The sequence below is a fragment of the Rhinatrema bivittatum genome, chromosome 14 (genome assembly GCF_901001135.1).
Source record: "Rhinatrema bivittatum chromosome 14, aRhiBiv1.1, whole genome shotgun sequence".
Lineage (NCBI taxonomy): Eukaryota > Metazoa > Chordata > Amphibia > Gymnophiona > Rhinatrematidae > Rhinatrema > Rhinatrema bivittatum.
Genome location: NC_042628.1, coordinates 46,144,839 through 46,171,209, shown reverse-complemented (window position 1 = coordinate 46,171,209; position 26,371 = coordinate 46,144,839). Strand labels below are relative to the sequence as shown.

Below are 26,371 nucleotides of genomic sequence, written 5' to 3'. Positions count from 1 at the left end.
ATTCTCCCCAGCAGTTTTCTTACACATTACACTTTTTATCATCTTATTCTTGGCCTCCAAAACCTTCGTTCTTCAGCTTCTATCATATCCATTCCCTTCCTCGCGCTCTTTTTCTTCCTTCCTCACCCCCATCAACTCTCTAATTACACAACAGCAGATCAACTATTTTAGTGAGCCTGAGTTTAGCAGTCCCCCCCCTTATGGAAGATTGCAGTTGGGCTCTTTCAGCATCAATGAGTTACTGTATTTTGGTTTTCCAAAAGATGGGAGAGAAATCAGATGCTATGCCACATTTTCAGTCTTTTGAGGGGATAGTAGGAGACCCCAGGATCAGGACCCTACTTCATCTTTTCACCTGGGAGGGGATAAGAAACCACACCAGCCTTAGCAGTTTGGAACCAGTGCTTCTTATTTAGCTAATGGGAGCTAGGGAGCCCTTCTAAGCTCCTGTCTTTGGTTGGCTGCATTCTCTTCTGCTCTAGTCTTGGTGATAAGCAGAAGTGTACAGCTAAGAATGATAAATAATTCAGAAGGTTGCACTTCCATTGATGCAGTAGCCTTCTGAACTATATTTCTCATGTGTACGTGTATCTAATACATTTTGTTTAGCATCCTATTTACATCAAGTTTTCTGTACATCAGGGGATTCAGGAGCATATTTTTTGGATCCACATTCATGAACGGGTATGTGGAAAGGAGATTCCATTAGTTCTCTGTGGAACTTGTTAGTTGAATGTTCAGGTCACAGTATTTTCCCTGCTAATCAGTCTTTATTAAATTAGTAGCTACTCATATCCCAAGGTTAGTGGTGGCCTTGTGTTATGCAGCAGTGTGATAAGGAGAAAAATGGCAGATAAAAGAAGCATGACCTAGTGCCACTGCAGGTCCTAACATAGCTAGGTTGGTACCGTTAGGCTATATCTCAAATTAGGCTAGTGCTGGCAGGTCAATAGTGGGCAGGCACTTTCCAGCAAGGCCACAGGGAAATAGGTTGACTGTTCAAGCAACATTCCTACTAGTATTGGTAGCTGTTTAGATTACAAGACATGGGGGATGAGAGATAGGTATTCAGTATGGGATCTTTCATTTATCCAGGATGGTAAAGAACCAAAGAGGAAAACAAAAATAGACATGAATAAGAAGCGATATTCTACACTTCAAATGGTAGCTGGGTTACATTCTTAGCAGTGTGGAAAGAAATAATTAAGCAGAGTGGATGAGCTAATGATCTTTTTCTACTGTCATTTACTATATGTTACTAGATAATAAAAAATATAGGTCCATTACCACATACACAACAACTGGAAGACATTACACTATGTTCATTGTAAGCAGAAAAATCATTTTAGCATGGAAACTGGGTTGGATATGTGTTATCACAGGGTTGAACTGTATTGTAAGCCTTTGCATGAGATTTTACTGAACAAAATTAAAAAAGGTAAAAGGTTAATTTTAATAAGATTTTGAAAAAGGTATCTATGTATCAATTCCATTTTGTGTAGAGGAAGACAAAGTATGGAGAAATGTAGTATTACCTGTTAATTGTCTTTCCTTGAATCCTGCTACACTAGTCCATATGAAGGGGTTCTCCCCTGCTATCAGATGGTAGAGATAGAGGACATAACTTTCTGTGACAATACCAGTACTTCACTTTTTTGAAGGAGTTAATAAACATGTGGATAAAGGTGAACCGGTAGATATAGTATACTTGGATTTTCAGAAGGCGTTTGACAAAGTTCCTCATGAGAGGCTTCTAGGAAAAGTAAAAAGTCATGGGATAGGTGGCAATGTCCTTTCGTGGATTGCAAACTGGCTAAAAGACAGGAAACAGAGAGTAGGATTAAATGGGCAATTTTCTCAGTGGAAGGGAGTGGGCAGTGGAGTGCCTCAGGGATCTGTATTGGGACCCTTACTTTTCAATATATTTATAAATGATCTGGAAAGAAATACGACGAGTGAGATAATCAAATTTGCAGATGACACAAAATTGTTCAGAGTAGTTAAATCACAAGCAGATTGTGATAAATTGCAGGAAGACCTTGTGAGACTGGAAAATTGGGCATCCAAATGGCAGATGAAATTTAATGTGGATAAGTGCAAGGTGATGCATATAGGGAAAAATAACCCATGCTATAATTACACAATGTTGGGTTCCATATTAGGTGCTACAACCCAAGAAAGAGATCTAGGTGTCATAGTGGATAACACATTGAAATCGTTGGTACAGTGTGCTGCGGCAGTCAAAAAAGCAAACAGAATTTTGGGAATTATTAGAAAGGGAATGGTGAATAAAACGGAAAATGTCATAATGCCTCTGTATCACTCCATGATGAGACCGCACCTTGAATACTGTGTACAATTCTGGTCGCCGCATCTCAAAAAAGATATAATTGCGATGGAGAAGGTACAGAGAAGGGCTACCAAAATGATAAGGGGAATGGAACAACTCCCCTATGAGGAAAGACTAAAGAGGTTAGGACTTTTCAGCTTGGAGAAGAGACGACTGAGGGGGGATATGATAGAGGTGTTTAAAATCATGAGAGATCTAGAACGGGTAGATGTGAATCGGTTATTTACTCTTTCGGATAGTAGAAAGACTAGGGGGCACTCCATGAAGTTAGCATGGGGCACATTTAAAACTAATCGGAGAAAGTTCTTTTTTACTCAACGCACAATTAGACTCTGGAATTTGTTGCCGGAGGATGTGGTTAGTGCAGTTAATATAGCTGTGTTTAAAAAAGGATTGGATAAGTTCTTGGAGGAGAAGTCCATTACCTGCTATTAAGTTCACTTAGAGAATAGCCACTGCCATTAGCAATGGTTACATGGAATAGACTTAGTTTTTGGGTACTTGCCAGGTTCTTATGGCCTGGATTGGCCACTGTTGGAAACAGGATGCTGGGCTTGATGGACCCTTGGTCTGACCCAGTATGGCATTTTCTTATGTTCTTATGGTTGAGAAGCAGAATGAGAAATGCTCGAATGAGAAATGCTTGAATGAGAAACGCTCGAAATGCTCGGCAGATTGTAGAGGCGAACAGAGGACCCAGCTGCAAGGAGAACCCATCTGACCGGAGAACCCAGCAGCAAGACCGGAGGAGGTATGTGATATGTTTCGGTTGAACTGTACCATCCATCCATCTCTGAGGCTCCGGACATGGATGCCTTTACGGACGCCGGAGAGATGGGCGTTCGCTAGGCGTCCTGAGGCTTAGGGTCCAGCGGAGACATGGACGCCTCTATGGATGCCTATACGGATCCTCTACGGAGCCTTCCTCCTGCGTCTAGAATAAGGCTGTAGTAGACGCTGAAATAAGAACGCATAGCTGATTTAAGAATACAAACTTGAGAATACAGTGTTGCAGATCCATGTATGTACATCTCCCCCAAACTCATGTCCATGCTTCTTTTTTCAATCTGTATATATTTTCTGTTTTAAAATGTCACTGATTGTGTTTCACTTATATCTGCATTGAAATCTATTTAAAAAAATAATTGAATTACATTGCTGTGAGTAAAGTTTGATAGTTAACTCTGAACAGTGGAGGAGGTTTATCTTTCCCTTTCTTGCCACATTACTCTGTTAAATAATTTTTATGTATATATTTTTTGTCAATTTTTGGTAAATTGTTTAAATTTCTAAATATATATTTTATTCAAAAAGTTGGTTTGCGTTAACTTTACACAATTGATTACATGTAACTTATGTGGTGATACTGTGGCCATAATCAAGAACTGAATAACTGCCAAGGATGAAGAGAACATGCAGAGCATACAGGCAGAAAAGAAAGGGAAAATCTACCTGAAGAGGAGTGCATGGAATACAAAGGGAAACTGAACCAAAACAGAAGAGGAGAACATAGAATACAAGAGAAAATCTACAGAACTGAAGAGGAGCACATGGAATACAAAAGGAAAACTCAACCAAGACAGAAGAGGAGCACATGGAATACAAAAGGAAAACTCAACCAAGACAGAAGAGGAGCACATGGAATACTACGGTAAAATGGACCAGACAGGCAGAAGCACAGACCCCCGTACAAGCAGTGGGGCGTTTCAGTCATGGACATCCGGAAAGAGACAGGAACGTCCATGAACGGAAGCCACGACCTCGGACGTCCAAGGTTGCGGCGTCCGTTCATGGACCTTCCCGCCTGTATCCGGGCATCCATGATCGGAGGCCGCGCTGCCTTGTGTGCCCGGCCGGACGTCCAAGGTCGTGGCTTGGACGTCCGGCCGGGCGCTCAAGGCAGCATCCGTTCATGGACCTTCGCGCCTGTATCCAGGCGGATACAGGCACGAAGGTCCTTCCGGGCCGGACGCCCGGCCAGACATCCAAGGTCACGGCTTGGACGCCCGGCCAGGTGCTCAAGGCAGCAGGGTCTGTAGAAAAGAACCATCCACTTACCTGGTGGAATGACATGTACCAGCGCACCCTGGATACTGTATAGGCGCTGCATACCACTCTATAGTAAAATGGATTGCAAGCGCCTACCGCTTCATTGACGCGCTTTGGGCGCCGCTTGGATTTGCGTCTAATTTGAATACTGAATCGAGCGGCTTGTGAAGCAAGATGTGTGCGCGGCAAACGAGGGTGTGCCCGGCACTGCCGCACTGTTTTTTATGCGTCCTTACTGTATCGGCCCGTTAGACAGGACCTCTAAGGCAAGAAAGTACCATCTCTTGAACGTTCAGGAAATTAAGGGCTAGACTTTTATTCAACCCTTTCTGAACAAACAATAAAATGGCTGGAATGTCGCCTTCTAAGGTAAACAGACAAGTTCTTGCATCAAGCCTCAAACAGCAGCTAAACGGGAAGGAGTTAAGATGGCATCAAGACTAGACGACGTGTGCCTCTAATTACCTTGTTGTTTATTGCCTTTACCTTTCGAGTATGGGACAAAGGAAAGAAGCAGTGCTGTGTTTCGCGGCAGGTAACTATGCCCGAGCACACATCTTTCCCTTGGTTTCCACCCTGGAGTTCGGCTTGGTTGGAGTCAAGGCACCCGGCCTGTCATTGGCTAAGGTTTCTCTCAGTCCCGAGATACAATTGGCCCCATGACTGCCTGGAAATGCTACCTGTGTGGAAAAATGGCACTGGAACATGCGTTGGTTCTCAGCGACTCCACCATGTCATCAGGCAGCATCTCCCCAATACAATTTGGAGAAGGAGATCGGTGTTCCAAACTGGGGGAGGTTTTACCTTGCCGGGAGCCAGAAAAAAAGACTGGGGACCGTTGCAGTTCCAGCCCCATCGACAGGAATGGATTCATAGTTGATGCAGAATGCCATTTTGGATATCCAGGTTAGACACAACCTTGTTAAGCCGCCCTGCATTTCCCTGGATACTTTATGGCAGGTTATGGCCTCTGAACAAGATAGTTTCTTCTTTGGCAGTTCTTACTTTAGATATTTATTCTTAAGATGTTGAATCAAGATTCTCGACTATGACAATGTGAGAGGAAGATAACAGGTTTAGAGTCTTCTATTAAACAAGTGGAAGCAGCACAATCTGATATTAAAAATTTAACTGTACCCTCACACAGAATTGAGAATTTGGAGAATTTCTCAAAAGCTATGTACTCAATTTTCTCCAAACTCGCCTTCTTTCAGCATCTGAATTGTTTAAATCTTATATGAAAGATGTCTTGGATATTCCTGCTGAAGCTTTGCCTCCAATTAAGAACATAAGAAAATGCCATACTGGGTCAGACCAAGGGTCTATCAAGCTCAGCATCCTGTTTCCAACAGTGGCCAATCCAGGCCATAAGAACCTGGCAAGTACCCAAAAACTAAGTCTATTCCATGTAACCATTGCTAATGGCAGTGGCTATTCTCTAAGGGGCGGATTTTAAAAGGCGCGCGAATAGCCTACTTTTATTTGCGCTCCAGGCGCAAACAAAAGTACGCTGGATTTTAGCAGATACGCGCGGAGCCGCGCGTATCTGCTAAAAACCTGGATCGGCGCGCGCAAGGCTATGGATTTTGTATAGCCGGTGCGCGCCGAGCCGCGCAGCCTACCCCCGTTCCCTCCGAGGCCGCTCCGAAATTGGAGCGGCCTCGGAGGGAACTTTCCTTTGCTCTCCCATCACCTTCCCCTCCCTTCCCCTACCTAACCCACCCGCCCGGCCCTGTCTAAACCCCCCCCCTTACCTTTGACGGGGGATTTACGCCTCCCGGAGGGAGGCGTAAATCCCCGCGCGCCAGCGGGCCTCCTGCGCGCCGGGCCGCGACCTGGGGGCGGGTACGGAGGGCGCGGCCACGCCCCCGGACCGCCCCGGGCCGTAGCCACGCCCCGGTACCCGCCCCAAAACGCTGCGGACACGCCCCCGAAACGCCCCGACGACCGGGCCCGCCCCCGACACGCCCCCCTCGGAGAACCCCGGGACTTACGCGAGTCCCGGGGCTCTGCGCGCGCCGGGAGGCCTATGTAAAATAGGCTTCCCGGCGCGCAGGGCCCTGCTCGCGTAAATCCGCCCAGTTTTGGGCGGATTTACGCGAGCAGGGCTCTGAAAATCCGCCCCTAAGTGAACTTAATAGCAGGTAATGGACTTCTCCTCCAAGAACTTATCCAATCCTTTTTTATCATCTTCCAAGAAACCGACAGTGAGGCTTCTCAGTTTGTCTAACCTTTCTAATTTCTTTGAAAGTGGGGAAGAGAACGTTATTCTAGAGCTATGCTCTTGCTCATTTGTCTTCTTAAAAGAAATCACATTTTGTGTTTGCTTTTTCACCATAGAAGTGTTTAGTAGAAGGGCCAGCAGCTTTGGATTTTTTTCCAGGTCTTTCCAAAGCAATGCAGAATCATAGAAGGAAATTTCTTAGTATGAGACCTGAAGTGCTTTGGGTGCTACCTATGATATTCTTGTAAATATTTAATCTTTTTGAATGGTGTCAGATATATTTTGTTTGATCCTCTAAGTTGTGGGGATTTTTGGATGCTAGAGCTAATGTTATCACCCTGGTCTCCTAGTGCTTTTGGGGGCCATAATATGTATTGAAGGGAGCCTTATTCATATCTTCTTGATATTTTACTTGGATTATATACGAATGCATGGTATCAGGTCTATTAGTCTCCCCCATTATAGTGATCTGTAATAGCACATTGAAATTGCCTGTTTTCTCTTTTCTTATATGATTTTATTTTCTTAATGTTTTGCACTTCTGTTTGTCACTTATGATATTTAAATGTGATGTTGAAACTAAAATGTTTAAAAAAAACAAACCAAAACACAGTTGCTAAACTCACACATAAGCCAAGGAGGTTGAAATCTTCCTAGACTTTAACAAGGTGAAAATCACAGTTGCAGAATATCCCTTCCTTCGCAACCTTTCAGGGGTGGAGCCGTAAGAAAAAATGGAGTTGGATATTCGACACCTATCGGACTCTGGAATAATAGAGCTGTATTGCCGGAAAACAAGTCCAACAGTCTGACCAGATCCGCATACCATGGCCTCCTTGGCTAGTCCAGTCTCACCAAGATCACCAACGATAAATGGCCCTCTATTCGCCTTGTTTTGCCTATGACAGGCCAAGGTGGAAACAAAGAACTCTGTCCTTTGACCATAAGAAATATCAAGGTGTTAATTCTAAGAAAGCCCCACTCTCTTCTTCAACTAAAGAACCTATCGACCTTGGCATTCTTGTGAATTGCCATCAGATCTAAGCAGAGAAACTTGCCAGTGAGCCACCATCATCTGAAAGGGCTTTCCAACTGAGCTTCTACTCCCAAAGATCCATTGTATTGCTGCTTATAAAGTCAGCCTGAACATTTTCTACCCCTGCAATGAATCCCGTCAATAAATAAAGACTTTGCTCTGAACAAAAATACTTGCCTCTAGAGAGACCATCACACTTCAAGTGCCTCCCCCTCTACTTGTTGACACAGGAGACTGCTGTAGTGGTGTTCCAGAGCACTCAAACTGTTGCACCCTTCAAAAGGTAGGAACTATTAAGAGTCTGATGGACCACATGGCCTCTTCCTTCGACCACCGACCCTGTGCTAACTTGACTGCAACAATGGGCCCCCCAGCCTAAAAGACTCTCATCCAACATGATCAGAACCCAAATGGGAGGTTCCAGATGCAACCTCTTCAAAACATTTTCTGGGAGCAGCTCATCATCTCAGGCTCTCCTTCATGGAATGTGGAAAAACATAACCCTGAGACGGGAGGGGGGGGGGAGGGGGAGAGAAGACATGGCACTAACAGAGACAACAGAAAAAGAATGCATGTGAGCTCTGGACCTCAGCACCTGCTCCAATGTGGCCGCCATAGAGCCCAAAAGCTGAACATAGCACAGAAAGTCTGCACCTAGGACAATAACTTGACTATCCTTTCTTGAGTCAAGACGACTCAGTCCAGCTTGTTATTAGAACAAACATCTAGGTACTCCGGGTACTGGGGACAGACATAAATTGTTCTTCTAGTAATTCACTACTCAGCCCAGACTCTTTAGACCTGACCTACTCTGGCCGAAACCTTGACTCTTCTAGTACAACTTGGCCCTCATTCAGGTAAGGATGTATTAAGATACCTTCTCTATGCAAGAAAGTCACCATGACCACCATCTTCTTGGAGAAGGCCCTTTGAGCCATGGCAAGTCCAAATGGTAGGGCTCTGAAATGAAAACATGCCCAGAATGCAAAACTGATGTCTCTGGAAAGGTCTTTTGTATGAACTGAATTGACGTTTAGATGCTGAAGAATCATGTTGAGTTAAAGTACAGCTACTTTCTGCTCCTTTAACTTCGTCACAGTTTCGGTAAGTTATCTCCAAACGAGTTATCTGGTCAACAGGGCAGGTTAGTCAGCTTATTGTGAACGTCTTCACATATAGCACTTGCACGTAACCATGCCAGTCTCCTGGCTGCTATAGCATTGGCTGTTTTCACAGAGGTTTCAAACCCCTCGTAAATGGAACGTACCAGATGCCGAAGTCCCTCTTCCATATCATGGAATTCAGATGGAAGTGTATTATCTGCTGAGCTTTGTTGTAGCAAAGGTTTTAAGGATTGAAGGAATTCATAAAGATACTGAGCTACATAGAATTGATGGTCCTGTATCTAGCGTTAAGGATTCCCGATTGATAAGCTTTCCGTGCAAAGTCATCTAAATTTTTGTCGTCTTTGCCAGGTGGATTATTTGAATGTAAGCGAGATTTGCATGCCTTTTGCATGGCTGATTCAACCATAACAGATGCGTGCTGTAACTGCACGTTGGTGTAAAAAGAGGAATCTCGCATCCTATATTTCAAGTCCGTTTTCCTTGAAGTTGGAGTCGTGGAGTTTGGAGAATCCCAAGTCTTTTCCAAAAGAGATTCCAGCACTGGATGAGAAGGGAGTGCTGTAGGTTCAGCTAGTGTATCAAATATTTTTAATACACCAAACATCTCTTGCCTGGGATCAGGAATCTTTTTCGTTTCTATTCCTAATCGGAGGCCCACTTTCTCCAAAAATTGGGAGTATGTGAGATCCTCCGGTGGTGATTCTGGATCTGGAGGCAATTCCTATGGGTCAGACGGGTAGCTGGTTGATGACCCTGACGATGAAGGTGAAAGTAGGAGAATCTACAGGCTGAGAAGATGGTCTGGCAGGCAGCGTCCTCGGTGCTGATGGCACCTCTACCGGTGGATCAGGGTTTGGTAGATTTTGTTGCTGAACCATTGTTAGAAATTGTGATAAAATAGAGGTAATCTGTGTCAGTGTATCAGATACAGATAGTGATGTAGGGGGTCTGATATTTGGTTGTTGACCTGATAGAGGTATGGCTGCATTGAGGATGTCCTGGTTCGGTCCTTGAGGACGTCCAATATCCTCAGGTGGATAAGGGAGTTTGGAATGTAGAGGTTCTTGATATAAGGATTTCCTACGATGCTGAGATGGAGTAGAAAGTCCTGAAAAAAATCTCAGATGAATGGGAAGAACCCCCTGATAAATGTGGAGGAGTGGTGGACTCAGAGGAGATCCTCTGAGTCCACCACTAAAAGTGGGGATGGACTCCTAGGCCTTTTAATGACCTGATGTGTGTTTCTTATATTGTTTTACAGGTGTAGATACACTGCTGCGATCTTCGTCAGGAGTTTCTGGGTGTCGACATTCTTCAGATGCATCAGTGCGTCGAGGCTGCTCCAGTGCGCCGGCACGTTGATCTTTCCCCGAGATCTCGGGGCACCGCTGAGTCCGCTTATCCATCAGTCTCGACACATCCGACGCAGGCTGCGTCAACAGTGTGTCCCCAGCCGTTTGCATCAAGGGATTTTTGAATTTCTTTTTCTGTTTGTGACCTGGAGGGTCAGCAGGGGTGGACCTCAGATGGGCATGAGTCTTGGGGGTTGACTGCGGTCCCGGAGCCGATCTGGCTGAAGCATCAGAGGGGGCATACAAGCACGCTGCCTCCTCTCTGAGCTGGGCAATCCGCGCTGCTCTCTGGCACTGTGCCCTTTGGGACATCCATCCACAATCAGTACAGTTTGCCTGATCATGTTTTGGACCAAGGCAAATTTAACAATATTGATGTCTGTCGGTTACAGACATTATCTCACCAGAGTCAGAGAATTTAAATCCTGGACAAGGCATGATGTATGTATTCTGCGTGAAATTTTTAAGTTTTGAAGAAAAAATCAAAGTTTTTCTCTTCAGAGAACTTTTCCTCACAAGAACTGTAGAGCTCCGCGTGCGGTTAGTTGCGCAGAAAAAACAGACTGAGGAGCCTCGAGCAGGCACAGGCAGGAGGGAACACTTCATCTAAAGACTTTGGGTGATCTTAGAGAGCTCCGCCAGTGGCACGGAGGACTTATGCAGACAGGATGGCTAATTCAGCTGCTTATCTATGGGAAAAAAGCCGAGATCAAGATCCAAGATCTCCTTTAGAAAATAATGTTTGGAAAATCTCTGTATCGTGCGAGGCCCCCAGGCAGAGGATACAAATCTCATGTGAGTCCGTAATGGACTTAGTCCGCAGGATGTATTTTCTTCTCTCATTATCCTGTTATCAGACTAATCATCTTTTTTTTCTGTAAGTAAGGTTAAATTCTTGCTTCAAATTGTTGAAATTTATAAAAAATAAATAAATAATAATAAAAAAAAACTGCTCCCGAGCTGCAGATGAGTGTTTCAACGCAATGGTGGAAGCCAGTGTGGGCCAAACTGCATGCAGTGTTTCAAGTCTCGCCCACCAACAGTGAAAGCGCTCACCCTCTACTGCTGCCCATACCACGTTTCAAGTCCCGCCTTCTTATCCGACAAGCAGCCAAAGTTCCTGCTGTCTGGTGCCATGAATGTGTTTGAAGCAGGCCCTACCCACCAGAAGCATTTCCCAGCAGGGTCCCTAGTCCTGCACAAAAGCAGATATGCAGTGCTGCAGAACATGTGAGCCTCAGTAAGCATGCTGCTGAAGCAGAGAGGAGAAGCCTGGAGCCATCATGGGTAAGGATGAATGCTATTGTAGGGGTTGGAGAGAAAGAGGGACAAGGGACATGCTAGGCAGAGGAAGGGATGGATATGCTGCTGAGTGGGTGGGTGGGAGAATCTGCTTAATATTGTTCTGTCTTGGCTTCTGTCCACCAAAATAAACTGATATTTACCCAGAAAAATGAATTTTTTTCAACATTTTTCTTCCTTTTTTGTTCTTGATATAATAAACCCTGATAAATTCCCAGGAAAATTAAAGAATAATAAAAACCGAAAATGAAGGTCCCCAAGTATATACAAATATTCATAACTTTGCTAAGTACACAGATCTGAGATGGGAAGCAAAATTATCAGCAGCTTAATTTTCTTGTTACAATTAAGGGCAATTTCATTTGCGTCCTGGAAAATATCATGCATGGATTTTATATGCACCTACTCAGGAGCTTAAATTTAAAAAGGGACTTACTCCCATGTTTAAATTAGAGACAACTGAGAGCTGAATTTGTAGAAAGGGTCCAACTGCAAAGTTTAGTTTTAAGTATAAGCAACCTTGAAAAACACCAATAGCATACTATATAATCAGAAAAGGCTTTTCAAAGTAAAACAAAGTTTTTCCTGTGGCTAAATTATTGCCACCCACTAAACAGAAAATAAACCAACTGATTTACCCCAGGAGCTCAGGAAGCAGAGCAGTCAAAGCCTAACCCCAATTCTTCTATAAAAGTTAGATAAGAAAACCCACTGAAGTATTATATATTTAAAGGTGCTCTTAAGTTATACACTGCAGCACAATTACAGCCTAGTACCAAAGACAGAAATGGAGTGAAAGCTGGGTTTTGAACCCTAGTATGAAGCTCCCAATATACACACATTCAGGGATTTCAAGCATAAGAAATCTCACACTAGTGTGTGCTCCTGGATTGCAATACTGCTTGTTTTTTTCTACTGAATTAGTTTGTGTGTGGGGAGGGGGGGGGGGGGGCAGGTCACAGTTGTTCTTAGCAAATCAGGAAGCTTCAAAGAAATAGAAAATAGAAGCAGCATTTAACCCTGCACAATATCCATAAAGTCATTCCTGACCTGTAATCAGGCACAGTCATAGCACTCTCCCATTGCCTTGGCACATACCTGCTGGCACAGGCACCATGACAGACTTCTTTTGCTTTACTTGGCCAGTTCCTCGGCACATAATGCAAGGAGTCGTAATGACAGAGCCACGTCCTCCACACCGTCGGCACGTGGAGCGCATCACAAAGGGACCAGTATTAATAGTCTCCTGTTGAAAGAGGCAAGACAGGACAGCTTAGAGACAGGGTTGGGGACATTTCATTGCGGTATACTACAATGATGGCAGCTTCTTTCCTGCAGAGCAGAGCTCTATCACTGCAGGGACAGGACTCCCAAGGCTGTGGTAGAATGAAAAAGAATCCATCACCTTTCCTGCCTCACGGTTGACTCTACAGCCAGTCTTTTCTCCTGCAGGTAAGATTCATCGGTTGATGTCAACTCTTAAACCGATAAGAAAATTATTCTTTACCTGCTAATTTTCGTTCTTGTAGTACCAAGGATCAGCCCAGACAGTGGGTTGTCTCCCCCTTCCAGCAGATGGAGTCAGAGAAAAACTTGAAGGGCACCCGCTCATAACCTGGTGCACCCTCTGCATCCCCTTCAGTATTAAGAATATCAAAGCATGAAAGAAACAGTTGAATGGATCAAGTAAAACCATGTACAAGTCATACAAAAATGTATTTATTTTTAAGGAAAAACTTGCAAAATGAACTAATAGTCAGCCACAAACGGACCTAAATCGCACAAACCGTACTGAATCTTGAGAGACAATCCCAATCCCATAATTTCTTAGGGAGGGCATCTGGACTGATCTGTGGTACTACAGGAACGAAAATTAGCAAGTAAGGAATAATTTTCTTTTTCCTGTACGTACCCGGATCAGTCCAGACAGTGGGATGTACCAAAGCTTCCCTACGTAGGGTGGGCCCCAGATAGCCCTGCTCCAATGACCTGAGCGCCAAAGGAGCCAAAACCCGGTGGTTGAAGATTTAAGTGATAGTAACGTGCAAAGGTGTGCAACGACTTCCAGGTAGCTGCTCTGCATATCTCCTGCGGAGAGAGAATGCTTGGCTTTCTACCCAGGAAGCTGCTTGAGCACGGAGCGAATGAGCTTTGATGCCCTCTGTAGGCAGTTGACCAGCACAAACATACGCCGATGAGATTGGGTCCTTTAACCAGCGAGCAATTGTGGTTTTAGAAGCTTTGTTCCCTCGCTTGGGACCGCTCCACAGGACAAAAAGATGATCGGATAAGCGAATGTCATTAATAACCTCCAAATATCGCATGAGAACTCGCTTGACATCGAGCCATCTAAGTGCTCTAGGATCCTCGTCAGGGAAGGATGGGAGTTCCACCAATTGATTCAAATGAATGGCCGAGACCACCTTTGGCAGGAAAGATGGTACTGTGCTCAAGGATACTCCCAAATCTGTGAAACGGAGGAAGGGCTCTCTGCACGACAAAGCTTGAAGTTCTGAGATCCTGCGGGCAGAACAAATGGACACCAGGAAGATTGTCTTGAGAGTTAGGTCCTTGAGGGTAGCTCTCCTCAGTGGCTCGAAAGGCGGGCTGCCCAGAAACCGAAGAACTAAATTGAGGCTCCAAGAGGGGTAACAAAGTGTGGACCGGTGGCTTCATGTGCTTTACTCCCTTTAAAAACCGGACTATGTCAGGATGTGATGAAAGAGGAGTTCCATCCAGGTGACGGACGAGGGAACCAAGGGCTGCCACCTGAACCCTCAGGGAATTTAAAGCCAACCCCTTCTCCAGACCTCGCTGTAAAAAGGATATTATCTGGGCTACTGAAGCGCGACGTGGAGATATACCCATGGAATCACACCAGATCTCAAAAACTTTCCACACTCGCACAAAGGAGATGGAAGTGGAAGTCTTCCTAGCCTTTAAGAGGGTTGAAATAACATCCTCCGGGTAGACTTTTTCTCAACCTGCGCCTCTAAAAAACCAGGCCGCAAGACATAAGCGATCTGCCCAGTCGAAAAATACTGGATCCTGACCCAGAAGGTTCGGAAGATGTCCCAGGCAGAGAGGTCCGTCCACCGCGAGGTTGACTTAAGTCTGCAAACAACGGTCTTCGTGGCCAATCCGGCGCCACTAGAATTACTGGCCCTAGGTAGAGTTCTATTCTTTGAATATCCTTTCCCACCAAGGGCCAAGGCAGGAACACGAAAAGGAGGAGGTTCCGTGGCCATGGGAGAACTAGGGCATCCACGCCGTGCTCCCTTCTGCGACTGAAGAAGTGCGGAGCCTTCACGTTCCTTTGAGTGCCATCAGATCCAGATTGGAGGGGGGGGGGGGGGGGGTCCCCTACCGGGCGAAGAGAAGTGCCACTGCTTCCTTGGAAAGTTCCCACTCTCCGGGATCTATGTGCTGATGGCTTAAGAAATCCGCTTGAACATTGTCCACCCCTGCTATGTGCAATGCCGCCAGGCGGGAGAGGTGGAGTTCCGCCCACGCCATCAACTTGTCCGTCTCCCGAGAAACATGCCGGCTCTTCATTTCCCCTTGACGATTGATGTACACTACTGTAGTTGCGTTGTCGGAGAGTATTCTTATGGCTCGGCACGAACCGCTCTGGTTTCCAGACGATTGATTGGCCATATCACTTGCACTGACGTCCATTGGCCCTGCGCAGACTGCGTCTGACACACAGCTCCCCAGCCGGAGAGGCTGGCATCCGTGGTAACGACCACCCACTGAGGGATCTCCAAGTCCATTCCCTGCAGCAAGTGATCCAGACTGAGCCACCAGTTCAGGCTGTCCTTGGCAACTTCCGACCGCAGAAGGTGGGCTTGAAACTCCTGAGAGACTGGCTTCCAGCGGGAGAGAAACGCTCTCTGCAAAGGCCACATATGCGCAAAGGCCCAGGGAACTAAATCTATAGTTGAAGCCATAGAGCCCAAGACCTGGAGATAGTTCCATGCTTTGGGGAGTGAGAGGCAACGGAAGCACTGTACCTGAGAAATGAGAGAGAGCACGGTCCTGGCGAAGGAAGACTTTGCCAAGATTGGTATCGAACTGTGCCCCTAAGAAGTCGAGCATCAGAGGGAGTGAGACTGCTCTTGGCAAAATTGACAACCCATCCGAGAGAGTGGAAAAGGAGCAAGACTCTGTCAACTGGCCGCTGGCAAAGGTCCAGGGACTTCGCTTGAATGAGCCAGTCGTCCAGGTAGGGATGGACTAGAATCCTCTCCCCCTCTGTAGAGTTACCGCCACCACCACCATTACCTTGGTGAAAGGTGCTGGGAGTGGTCGCCAGGCCAAAAGGTAGGGCCTGAAATTGAAAATGTTGATATTCCCTGAGGATGGGGATGTGAAGATAAGCTTCCGTTAAGACCAAGGAAGCTAGGAATTCCCCACGGTGTACCACCACTATCACAGAGCGTAACGTTTCCATCCTGAAGTGTGGGATCTTGGAGGACCCTGACCACCATCTTGAGATCCAGAATTGGACGGAAAGAGCCTTCCTTTTTGGGAACTATGAAGTAGATGGAATAATGGCCTAACCCTTGTTCCGTCAGAGGCACCGGGCGGATAGCCCCTAAGTCCAGGAGCCGGTCGAGCATCTGACGTACTATACATTGTTTCTTCACTGGGCCGCAGGGAGAGAAGAGAAACCTGTCTCTTAGGAGTTGAGCAAATTCTAAAGTGTAGCCGTGCTGTAGAATATCCAGAACCCATCGGTCCGAAGTAATTTTGACCCACTCCTCATAGAAGAAGGAGAGACGTCCCCCTATCCTGGGGGGGGGGGGGGGTCGAAGAGTGGGTCGGCAATCCTTCATTGGGAAGACTTGGAAGGGGCCCCCTGAGGGAAGCTATCTCGAGCTGGTCTCTGGCCAGGAAAGGAATGAGACCAGGACTGCGACCGTGAGGAAGGCGGTCTTGACTGTCGAAAACGCCGCTGTCCTCTGAATTGGCTTCTAGTAGAGTTGAACTTCCTAGAAGTCCGAGGACGATCCTCCGGCAGCTTATGCACCTTATTCTCCCCCAGGGATTTGATGATCTGTTCTAGATCCTCACTGAACAATAACTTGCCCTTGAAGGGGAGAGATCCCAGCTGAGTCTTAGACGAGAATCCGCCGACCAGTTACAGAGCCAAAGGAGATGTCTAGCAGAAACTGCTGAAACCACTGATCTGGCCAAGACGCGGAAGAGATCATATAGTGCATCCGCTCCATAAACTATTTCCGCTCCGCCTGTTGCGCTTCCTGTTTTGGCAGGTCTTGAGTACTGAGCAGTTGTTGGACCCATCTGAGACCTGTTCACTGCATTAGAGAGCTACACACTGTGGCTCTGACCCTCGAGGCTGAAACCTCAAAAATCCTTTTGAGGTACACTTCGAGCTTCCGATCCTGGAGGTCTCGGAGGGTGGCTCCACCCGTCACCGGGATGGTAGTCCTTTTTGTGACCGTCAATACTGACGCGTTGACCTTGGGGACTTTGAGGAGCTCTAGGTACTTCTCTGGGAGAGAGTAGAGCTTGTCCATAGCCCTTCCTACTCACAGACTAGACTCCGGCGAATCCCATTCTCTGGATAACAATTGAAGGTGCATAGGATGAAAAGGAAACATTTTTGCAGGTGGACGCATTCCGGCAAGAACGGGGGTCCCCTTTCATGGGCCCTGCACTGGTGACAGATGGATCTTGTGGAGCATCAATATCCAACTCCGCAAGTATATGGGGGATGAGAGAATCAAGCTCATCCCTCCGAAACAGGCGTAAGACCCTAGGGTCGTCCCCTTCCATGTGCATGTAAGAAGTCAGATCATTTTGATTCTGGTCAGGTACCGGAGCCCCCCGAGGAGAAGAATCTGGATAGGGAACCACCCTAAATCGGGAGGATCCCTGAGAAACTGCAGTGGCTCCTTGAGGATCTGCCAATCTGATCACCTTGGGAGGAGGGGGGCCTGAAGATGCATCCTGGTGCTGGCCCAGACTGGTCAAGTAAGCATTGTGCAGAAGAAGCACAAAATCAGCTGAAAATAGTCTGGAGGGTGGAGGTCTCGAGGGAGGAATCCCAGAGAGATCCCCCGGCGTTGCCCCCTGGTCCGGGGGTTAACCAGAGTTAAAACCTGTGGAGAAAGAGAGACACCGCCGTCTAATTCCTCATTTGGCTGCATGGGAACGCTCGGCTCTAAAAACAAAATGGCCACCAATCCCGCACTAGATGGGATCGGGGCCGACCCCTCAGCAGCAGCCGCGCTTGGGAACGCAAAGTCGAACGTCCAGCCGGCCTCGAGGGAGCCTCCCTGCCGGGGAGGCACCTCGAACAGATGTCTTCGCGGGAGAGCTGCGTCCCAGGCTCTCCGCAGGCAGCGCATCGCATAGCGGAAGAGAAGCCTGGAACACCCCCGGAGACTGGCAGGAGCGGGTAAGGGAACTTCCGCTCAGAAATGACGACTTGGCTTTTGAAAGATTTTTTTTAAATTCAATAAGCAGAGGAATGTCACCTCTCTGCTAGCGTTGCCCCAAGGAAGGTGGCATCTCAGGGCAGCATACCATCGTGAAGAGGGAGAGGTTGGACCACCAACTTTTACCTCTGTAAGCCAGAAGAAGCCTGAGAAAGAAAAAGTACAAAATGTACCAAAAATATATCCTGAACAATGCTAGTTAAACTGCCACCAGTTCTGCCTGCAAGTTTGGAAGTGACTGATTACCCAGAAACTATTTTTTTTTTTTGCTAAACTTGATCCATCCAGACAGAAAAATAAATTTGACTAGAAATAAAGAGAGGAGAAATCTAAACTTCTATCCTTTAGCTTAACTGGGGAACCGCAGGTTCCGTCACCCTCATCTGCTGGAGTCAGAAATACTGAAGGGATGCAGAGGGTGCCCTTCAAGTTTTTCTCTGACTCCATCTGCTGGAAGGGAGACAACCCACTGTCTGGGCTGATCCGGTTACGTACAGGGAACAGAGTTCTAAAGCAGAGTCCTTTTGATGCCATCCTATTTGGCTCTGAAATTTCTCTCCCTTCTCACAATAAGATCAAACATGATGGTGACACAACATAACCAAAGTGGCTGAACATACTTCCTTCTAACTCAAACAATGCTGCTTCTAAACATCCCATTTCAAATCCTCTCTCTCGAACAGAAGTCACTGCCACAGGACGACATTATGATAGAGAAAAACAGGAGAAAAGTAAAGTATGTGCATTGATATTTCACCAAAATTATCACCATTTTCCTTCAGGCTGTTCCTTAGACAATGGTTCTTAATCTCTCTCTCCTGGAAACCCACCTAAAATCAGTCAGGTTTTCAAGATATGTATAATGAACATGCATGAGAGATTTGCATATATTAGAGACCCGGTAAATGCAAATTTATTTCATGCATATTCTTTATGGATGTCTGACAACTTGACTAGTTAGGTAAGCCTCCAGAACAGAGTTGAGAAAAACTCCTTTATGGATTAATCCGGATGTTAATTGCTGGAGGTGTGTTCTATGCATTTGGCTCACTTTTGTGAAACTCAAATACAATTGGTTTCAGTCGCTGGTCCTGTACTTTAGAACTCTTCACCCAATGAATTAAGAATTGAGCAATGTATCCGGATTTTTAGGAAGAAGCTAAAAGCTTATTTATTTGAAAAAAGATATATGGAAAGTGAAATGTACACGTAGTAAATGTTTAGTTGGATGATATGATTTGCTGTTTGAAGATTTCATCTGCAATATTAATCAGCCAGGTTGAGTAAAACCTCATAATGGAGAATTTGTTTTGCACATTATGTATTTTTATTATAAATATGAATGTAGTATTACCATCTTAGAATTTTGGCTAGGCAGGCTTCACATTTTTTAAATTAAAAAAAAAAAACAATATCGTGGCATTTCTCGTCTCCAGGACCTTGCTAGGCAAGATACAAGCTGACTACTTCCTTTGCAGACCTTGATTAATATTTTAACCTTACAAACAAAATCACAGTTCTAATTCACAGGGCATATTGGTAGAAGAATCCTACACTATTTGGCTGAGACTGGAGGATTATATGCCATAACTAACTAAGGAAAACATAATATGCACATAGATGTGAGAGGGAAGGGGATGAATAATATGTAAATTTAGCTTGGCAGGAAGCAGGCTTGGCTTTGACTGAACTTACCATGCCGGTGCCACTGCAGTAGTGACAGTGCTGCACTTTGGTGCCTGGCTCATGCCCCTTGCCGTTACACCTCTGGCAAGTATCACTGATGTTCACAGATATTTCTTTGTTCACACCCTTGGCAGCCTGATTGAAGGTCAGTTCCATGATGTACTGCAAAAGACCAAGGGACAGGATCAGATGCTTCTTTCAAATTAGAAAAATCACTCTGCTCTTAAGGACTCTCACTTAAAACACATAGAATCCAAGGTTCAGAAGCCATGCGGAGAGAATCATTAGGAAAACATAATTGTGCTGATAAAGCACAAATGTAGCAGGCAGAAGAATCACTCAGCATGGGAAAACACCCAGAATGTCAAGGGTTATTCTTTTTCAGGGAAGCTACGCAGTGAAACAAACAAAAACAAAATCTTTAAAAAATATTTCTTGGCATTTCTTGACCAGCCTCTTTACATATTGGTTCTTTTAGAAACCAAAGGGTAGTCCTTTTTTAGCAATTTAATTCAATATTCTACTAAAAAATGTGCAACTATGCATGGAAAATGAGCCAGCGAAAGCTTTTGATTCACGGTCTCTAGTTATATCCCACCCACAACACTATGTGTAACTCTGCCCCAGCTGCCAGCCATACCTTTTTTTTTCCCCCTTCTTAAAGGGTTGTCCCTTTTTTTTATGAATCTGAGCTGACCTTTACAGGCAAACTACTAATAAAAACAGAGGGGTCCCAGCTGGATGTTACAGTCTGGCTGTACATGACCTACGTGACAATGATTTTTTTTTTTAAGTTAATTTCTTCTCCAAGGTATGTCAGTTTAAAAAACAAAAAAACAAACAAAGATCCTCCTTTATAGCAAAAATGTTCTCATGTAGCTTACCAATATGATCTTATATAAAACAAATATGCTTAAGACACCTTCATATAATGATGCACAATATGCACATTTTGCTCCTGCTCTTACAGCATCTACGGTATATTCAGTAGTGTACGTCTTATTTACATCTATTTTTTAATATATATTTTTTTTGCATTTCAAAATGCCCCAAATATTGATGGTTTCTCTTTTTTGCAGGCTAACAATTCAAATGTTTGAGGGCAAAATCAGGATTGCTAAAAAGTCAATCCACTGAATACTTAAAAAGTCCAAGATACCTCAGCACCTAACAAAGATGAACCAGCTAAGAAAGAATAAATTAACACACTAACATGGAAAATATTTTACAAAAGGGCGCTCCACGTTTAGAGCGTAAGGTTAGAACAAAAGCAATTATATCAGAGTTTGGTGGAGCTGACAGCTAAAGTACAAATCTCAAACAGTGGGCTTGAATTAAAACGGAAAACAAAACAAAAAAAAACCCAAACAACTGATGAACTTACTCATGACCTTCTCCACATAAAATGGAGCTCCCGGTCCAACATAAATATTTCTTACCTCTTGTGGTTGATCAAATACAGTATTAAAATCTCCAAAGGAAGAGCCTGAAAACTCCCCAAAGATTTTTCGGAAAAGTTCCTCTGGGTCAATGCTGGGGCCTCCCCGCCAGTACTGCTGCTGAGACCCTGCTGCCCCAGGGTCGAAGCCCGCCGTGCCATAAGTATCGTACTGTTTCCGCTTCACGTCATCACTCAGCACCTAACAGCACAGAGAACAGTTTCATCAGGATTCAGTGTCACCATTAAGACTGTTTCTTTTTTCCTTCAATTTATTATTCATGGCCTCCTCTTGCTCCTCATTTGACTTATGAAGAAGCCATCAAGCAAAGCCCCTCTGATTCCCATCAATGTCTCAATGTTTGTGCTCCACAATATTTCCCCATTATCCTTCCATGTCTATTTATAACAGGTCACGTATTTCACTAATATTAGGGAATCTACAACAAGCAACAGCACTGCACCCTCTTATCAATCATTAAGTGATGCTATAAAAGTAGTAATTGGTTTGTTCACCTCAAGGTGGCTGTGAATACTACTTCACCTTCACTCCTTGCCAGCCAAAGGAACAAGTGCCAGAGCCAACAATCTGACACATGGCAAGAATAAGGCCAAGGAAAGGAGGAAATTGGATAAAAGGGGGGATTCAAGATTTTCCTTTTAGATCTTAAAAGTAAGAATGACTAGATTATTTACCTCATATGCTTCTGCCAGCTTTGAGAACTTCTCCTTAGCTTGAGGATCATCTTTGTTGGTATCTGGATGGTACTTCTTAGCAAGCTAAGGGGAAAAAAAACAAAAGATGGATGTTGAAATCATGCTGCAAAGTAAGCTGGTTTGATAGCCCAGAGGTGGTGAACAACAGATTCAGATTTGATTTCCCAGATTCAACTTCAGTTGCTCAGGCAAAGTTTTCAGGAGGAAGAGCACTTTAGGATTTACTTAATAGCAATACTTGTCAGCCAGTTCAAGAGCAAGCTTATATCAGGTTGTAAAGAAAACTAGAATCTGTGCCTTTTAGGACTACCACTTTGATCTCAGGTTAAATAGAAATACAGAATACAATGGCAGACAGAGACCATCAGCCTTTGCTGATCCAGAACTGCAGAGCCACAATAATCTCCGATCTTACTGTCATTCCCTCTGTGCTTATTAGCATTAAAAATAAAATATGTAAATGTATACAGAATACAAGACGAGTTTCTAGATCTAATGGAAATTAAGGATACCTATAGAAGATTACATTAAAAACATTCATTACAAAACTAAAATAAAAAAGTATGCATTTTTCAAGTATGCATCCGTTGAACAAAATTAGATTCCATCTCCAAGTTTTCCTCTAAACCTACAGTAAAGTTCTATAAGAGATAGGCAACTCCAGTTTTCAAGTGCCGCAAACAGGTCGGGTTTTCAGGATATCCATATTGAATACGCATGAGATATTTACATGTACTACCTCTACTGTATGTAGATATTTTATGCATATTCATTGTGGATATCCTGAAAACCAGACTTGTTTATGGTACTTGAAAACTGGAGTTGCCTATCTCTTATAGAACTTTACTGTAGGTTTAGAGGAAAACTTGGAGATGGTATATATACATACACACATGTACATGTTTCTATGACTTTTACTATGTCTGCTTTGAAATCTTACCTATAATGGGTTATAAATTGTTTTAAATATTAATTTACTTGTTTAACAGCTGGTCCTATGAAATAAAAATCTGCCATCCCTTTCACATTGTTTGACTCTTCATCCAGATCTGTCTCATCTGCTGCAGCTGTCTGAAGTCCAACTGCTTCAACAAGTAATAATGGAGCAAATTCCTGCATCCCAATATTCACAGAGCTTCTATTCCTGATATTTTCTCATCCCTTAGAAATCAGGGGTATTGAGGACCATTCTGAACTTGAGATGTCTGAACAAAACATACTCAGAGAGAAATTCAAAATTTCCTCAATGATTCTCCTTTAAAGAAGGATGAATGGATGTGTGCCCTAGATCTCAAGGATGCATATGCCCACATAACCATCCACTCTTCACACTGGCACTACCTTCGCTTCCAGGTGGATTCCTTCCATTACTAGTTCAAGATATTATCATTTGGCCTGTCATCAGCCCAGAGGGTCTTTACAAAATGCTTCGTGGTAGTGGCGGTGCATCTGAATTACCAAAGAATACAAGTATTCCCAATACCTGGATGATTGGCTAATCACAGCAAACTCCCGAGATGGAGTGTTCTGTTCCCTAGGCTCAATAATTTGCCTTCTGAAGTGCTTGGTGTTCCTGATCAACTTCGAGAAGTCAAATCTGGAGCCCATTCAGCATCTCAAATTCATCAAGGCTTGGGTAGATTCGCTGCAGGAAAGAGCATTTCTGACTTTTGACCAAGCGCACCACAACATCACTCATCCGCTAGCACTTATCCTCTATGCACTTGACAGCTAGAATACTCCTTGTAATCTTAGGTCACATGCAGCAGCAAGCCATGTCATTCTGCTGACTGGCTTTCATAACCACTAGCTCCAAGAAGGTCTATGTGCCCAGTGGAATCAACTATCATCATCTGTGGTACAAATTTCACCAGGAATGAAGCAAGACTTACATTGGTTACTGTGCCCCCCAGCCCCCTCTTAGTTCTTCAGGAAGGAGCCCCTCTTCGCTTACTATCCTACCAAGTAGTTTTAGCAACAGATACCTCCACCAAAGGATGGGGTGCCTGCACTGGTTCCTGCCACACCCAGGGCACCTCGCCATTTCAGGGGAGTGTCATTTTCAAATCAACCTCTTGGAGTGGAGAACATAAGACACACTTTATCGCCATTCGTGCATCTCCTCTGGGGAAAAATCATCCCGATTCAAACCAACAACTAAAGATCTGGAATTGGGCTGAAAGGAATAAGCTGTCTTACAGGCCATCTGCCTGGCATCTCCAACATGCTAGCAGATCAACTCAACAGAGCAGCAATTGGTGGCCAATGAACTATTTAGTTTATGGGGTCTCCTGTCAGTAGACAACACAAACAACTAAATCAATACTGCTCAGTTCTGTCAAGTGATCATAGAATTGCTCAGGACGCTTTCCTCCTCAATTGGGGACAAAGACTCATGTACACTTTTCCACCGATACTACTCATTGCCAAAGCAGTTCAGAACATACTTCGAGACCATGCACAGATGATTCTCATAACCCCAGCAAGACCAATTTTGTACAACTTTCCAGCAGTCCTCCTATACATCTGTAACAGATCTTGCGTTATCGACTCAGGAAGACGGGATGTTATCATCCCAACTTCTCCGCCTCCAATCTAACAGCGTGGATGTTGAGTGCTCAATGATTGAGGATCTCCACCTACCTTTAAAAACTGTAGACACAGTCTCATCTAGAAAGACTTCAAACTAGAAGAATTTATGCCTTTAAATGTAACACATATTCGAAATGGCGCTAACAGAATGCATTGAACTTGTTCTCTTGTGTACCCTGGCATCTGCTGAAATATTTGCTCTATCTTTCTGACCCAGTCTCACCACCTCTTCAGTGAGTGCGCACTTCAGAGCCATAGCAGCTTACCATATATGCTGGAGAGCAAACCAATCTCTGCTCATCAGGTCATCTCTCATTTCACAAGTCTATGGCAAGTCAAGCTCCTAATATAAAAAAAACAAAACACCTGTACTGTAGGACCTAAAAGTTGGTCTTTTCTCAACTAGTGAAGCCTCCCTTTGAGAAACTGGAGTCAGCTACTCTTAAGTCCTTAACATGGAAGGTGGTGTTCTCCTTGTTGCAGTCCTTTTTACAGCTTCAGTTTATTCACCAATTCTAGGAAATTAGCTTCTAGGATATATTTATATTTAGTCAAATGCTTCCTTCCTTCCACCCACACAATATTTCCTAGGCCACTGGCTGCCACACAACATTACAGATCCATTCCCATACTGAATGGTTGGCAAGCTGCTTTTTTTCTCCAAAATGTTATCTTGTGTGGTTGTGACCAAACAGTTCAATTTTAATTTCATCAGTCTAAAGTACTTTGTTTCAGATAGTTTTGAGGCTTATCATCAGGGTTTTGTTTTACATACTTTAGACTTTTTAATGAGACTTCTCAAAACGGATCAGAAAAAGCCTAAATTTTGTAGAAGACAATATCTTGTGGAGAAAATATAATGCTTATTCTTGAGAGCTCGCAGTGGTTAGCTAGTCATCCAAATACAGAAAAAACTTGAATCCCCTGGCGATGTAGGCATGCAGCTACTACTGCAAAGCATTTGGTAGACTCTCAGAGTTGCTGATAAGGCAAAATGGGAGTACTTTGATTGATTCTTCATAAGAACATGCCATACTGGGTCAGACCAAGGGTCCATCAAGCCGAGCATCCTGTTTCCAACAGTGGCCAATCCGGGCCATAAGTACCTGGCAAGTACCCAAAAACTAAGTCAACTTAATTAATAGCAGGTAATGGATTTCTCCTCCAAGAACTTATCCAATCCTTTTTTAAACACCGCTAACCACATCTTCTGGCAACAAATTCCAGAGTTTAATTGTGCATTGAGTGAAAAAGAACTTTCTCCGATTAGTTTTAAATGTGCCACATGCTAACTTCATGGAGTGCACAGAGTCTATTATACGAAAGAGTAAAAAACTGATTCACATCTACCCTTTCTAGATCTCTCATGATTTTAAACACCTCTATCATATCCCCCCCTCAGCCTTCTCTTCTCCAAGCTGAAAAGTCCTAACCTCTTTAGTCTTTCCTCATAGGGGAGCTGTTCCATTCCCCTTATCATTTTGGTAGCCCTTCTCTGTACCTTCTTCCCACTACCAGTACAATCACAAAAGCCAAAAGGGAAGGATGGCTTGGTATATGAGCATATGCATCCCTCAGATCAAGAGCACACATCCATTTCTGCTGCTGAATGTAAAGAATCATCATGCTAAGGGAATTAATTTTGAATTCCTCCTGAAAAAGATGTTTGTTCAAATCCAGAATGAGCCTCTATCCTCCTGATTTCTTAGGAGATGAGGAAAATATCAAAGTAGAACCCCATCCTTGCTGAGATCCAGGGACTGGTTTCATTATTCATTGGTGAAGAAGTGATTCAACCTGTTGGTGAAGCTGCATTAAATCAGAAAGACGAGGATTAAGATTTGAGCAGTGTGGAGGGATGGTAGCCAGGAGAAATGCTAATGGTATCTAGACTTCACTATTTGGAGAACTTACAAGTCCTTGGTTATTTAACACCACACCTCTAAAAGGATTTGGATCCTGTCCCCTACTGGAATGGAATGGAGAGGCATCATAAACTAGGCCTAGGAGTATGCTGGGCTTGTTGTGCAG

The 26,371-nt window shown here is 44.3% G+C and overlaps 1 protein-coding gene across 4 annotated transcripts in view; it reads right to left on the bottom strand.

The window, feature by feature from the left end:
* Positions 1-26,371, bottom strand: part of DNAJA3 (DnaJ heat shock protein family (Hsp40) member A3) — a 111,202-nt gene that overhangs the window by 72,344 nt on the left and 12,487 nt on the right. For all 4 annotated transcript variants that reach the window (XM_029576538.1, XM_029576540.1, XM_029576539.1 and 1 more), the window contains exons 3-6: positions 21,728-21,811; positions 21,033-21,233; positions 19,603-19,755; positions 12,539-12,686 (exon numbers count right to left, since the gene is read on the bottom strand). In XM_029576538.1, the coding sequence (XP_029432398.1) occupies positions 12,539-12,686; positions 19,603-19,755; positions 21,033-21,233; positions 21,728-21,811 (586 nt within the window). The remainder of the gene's footprint in view (positions 1-12,538; positions 12,687-19,602; positions 19,756-21,032; positions 21,234-21,727; positions 21,812-26,371) is intronic.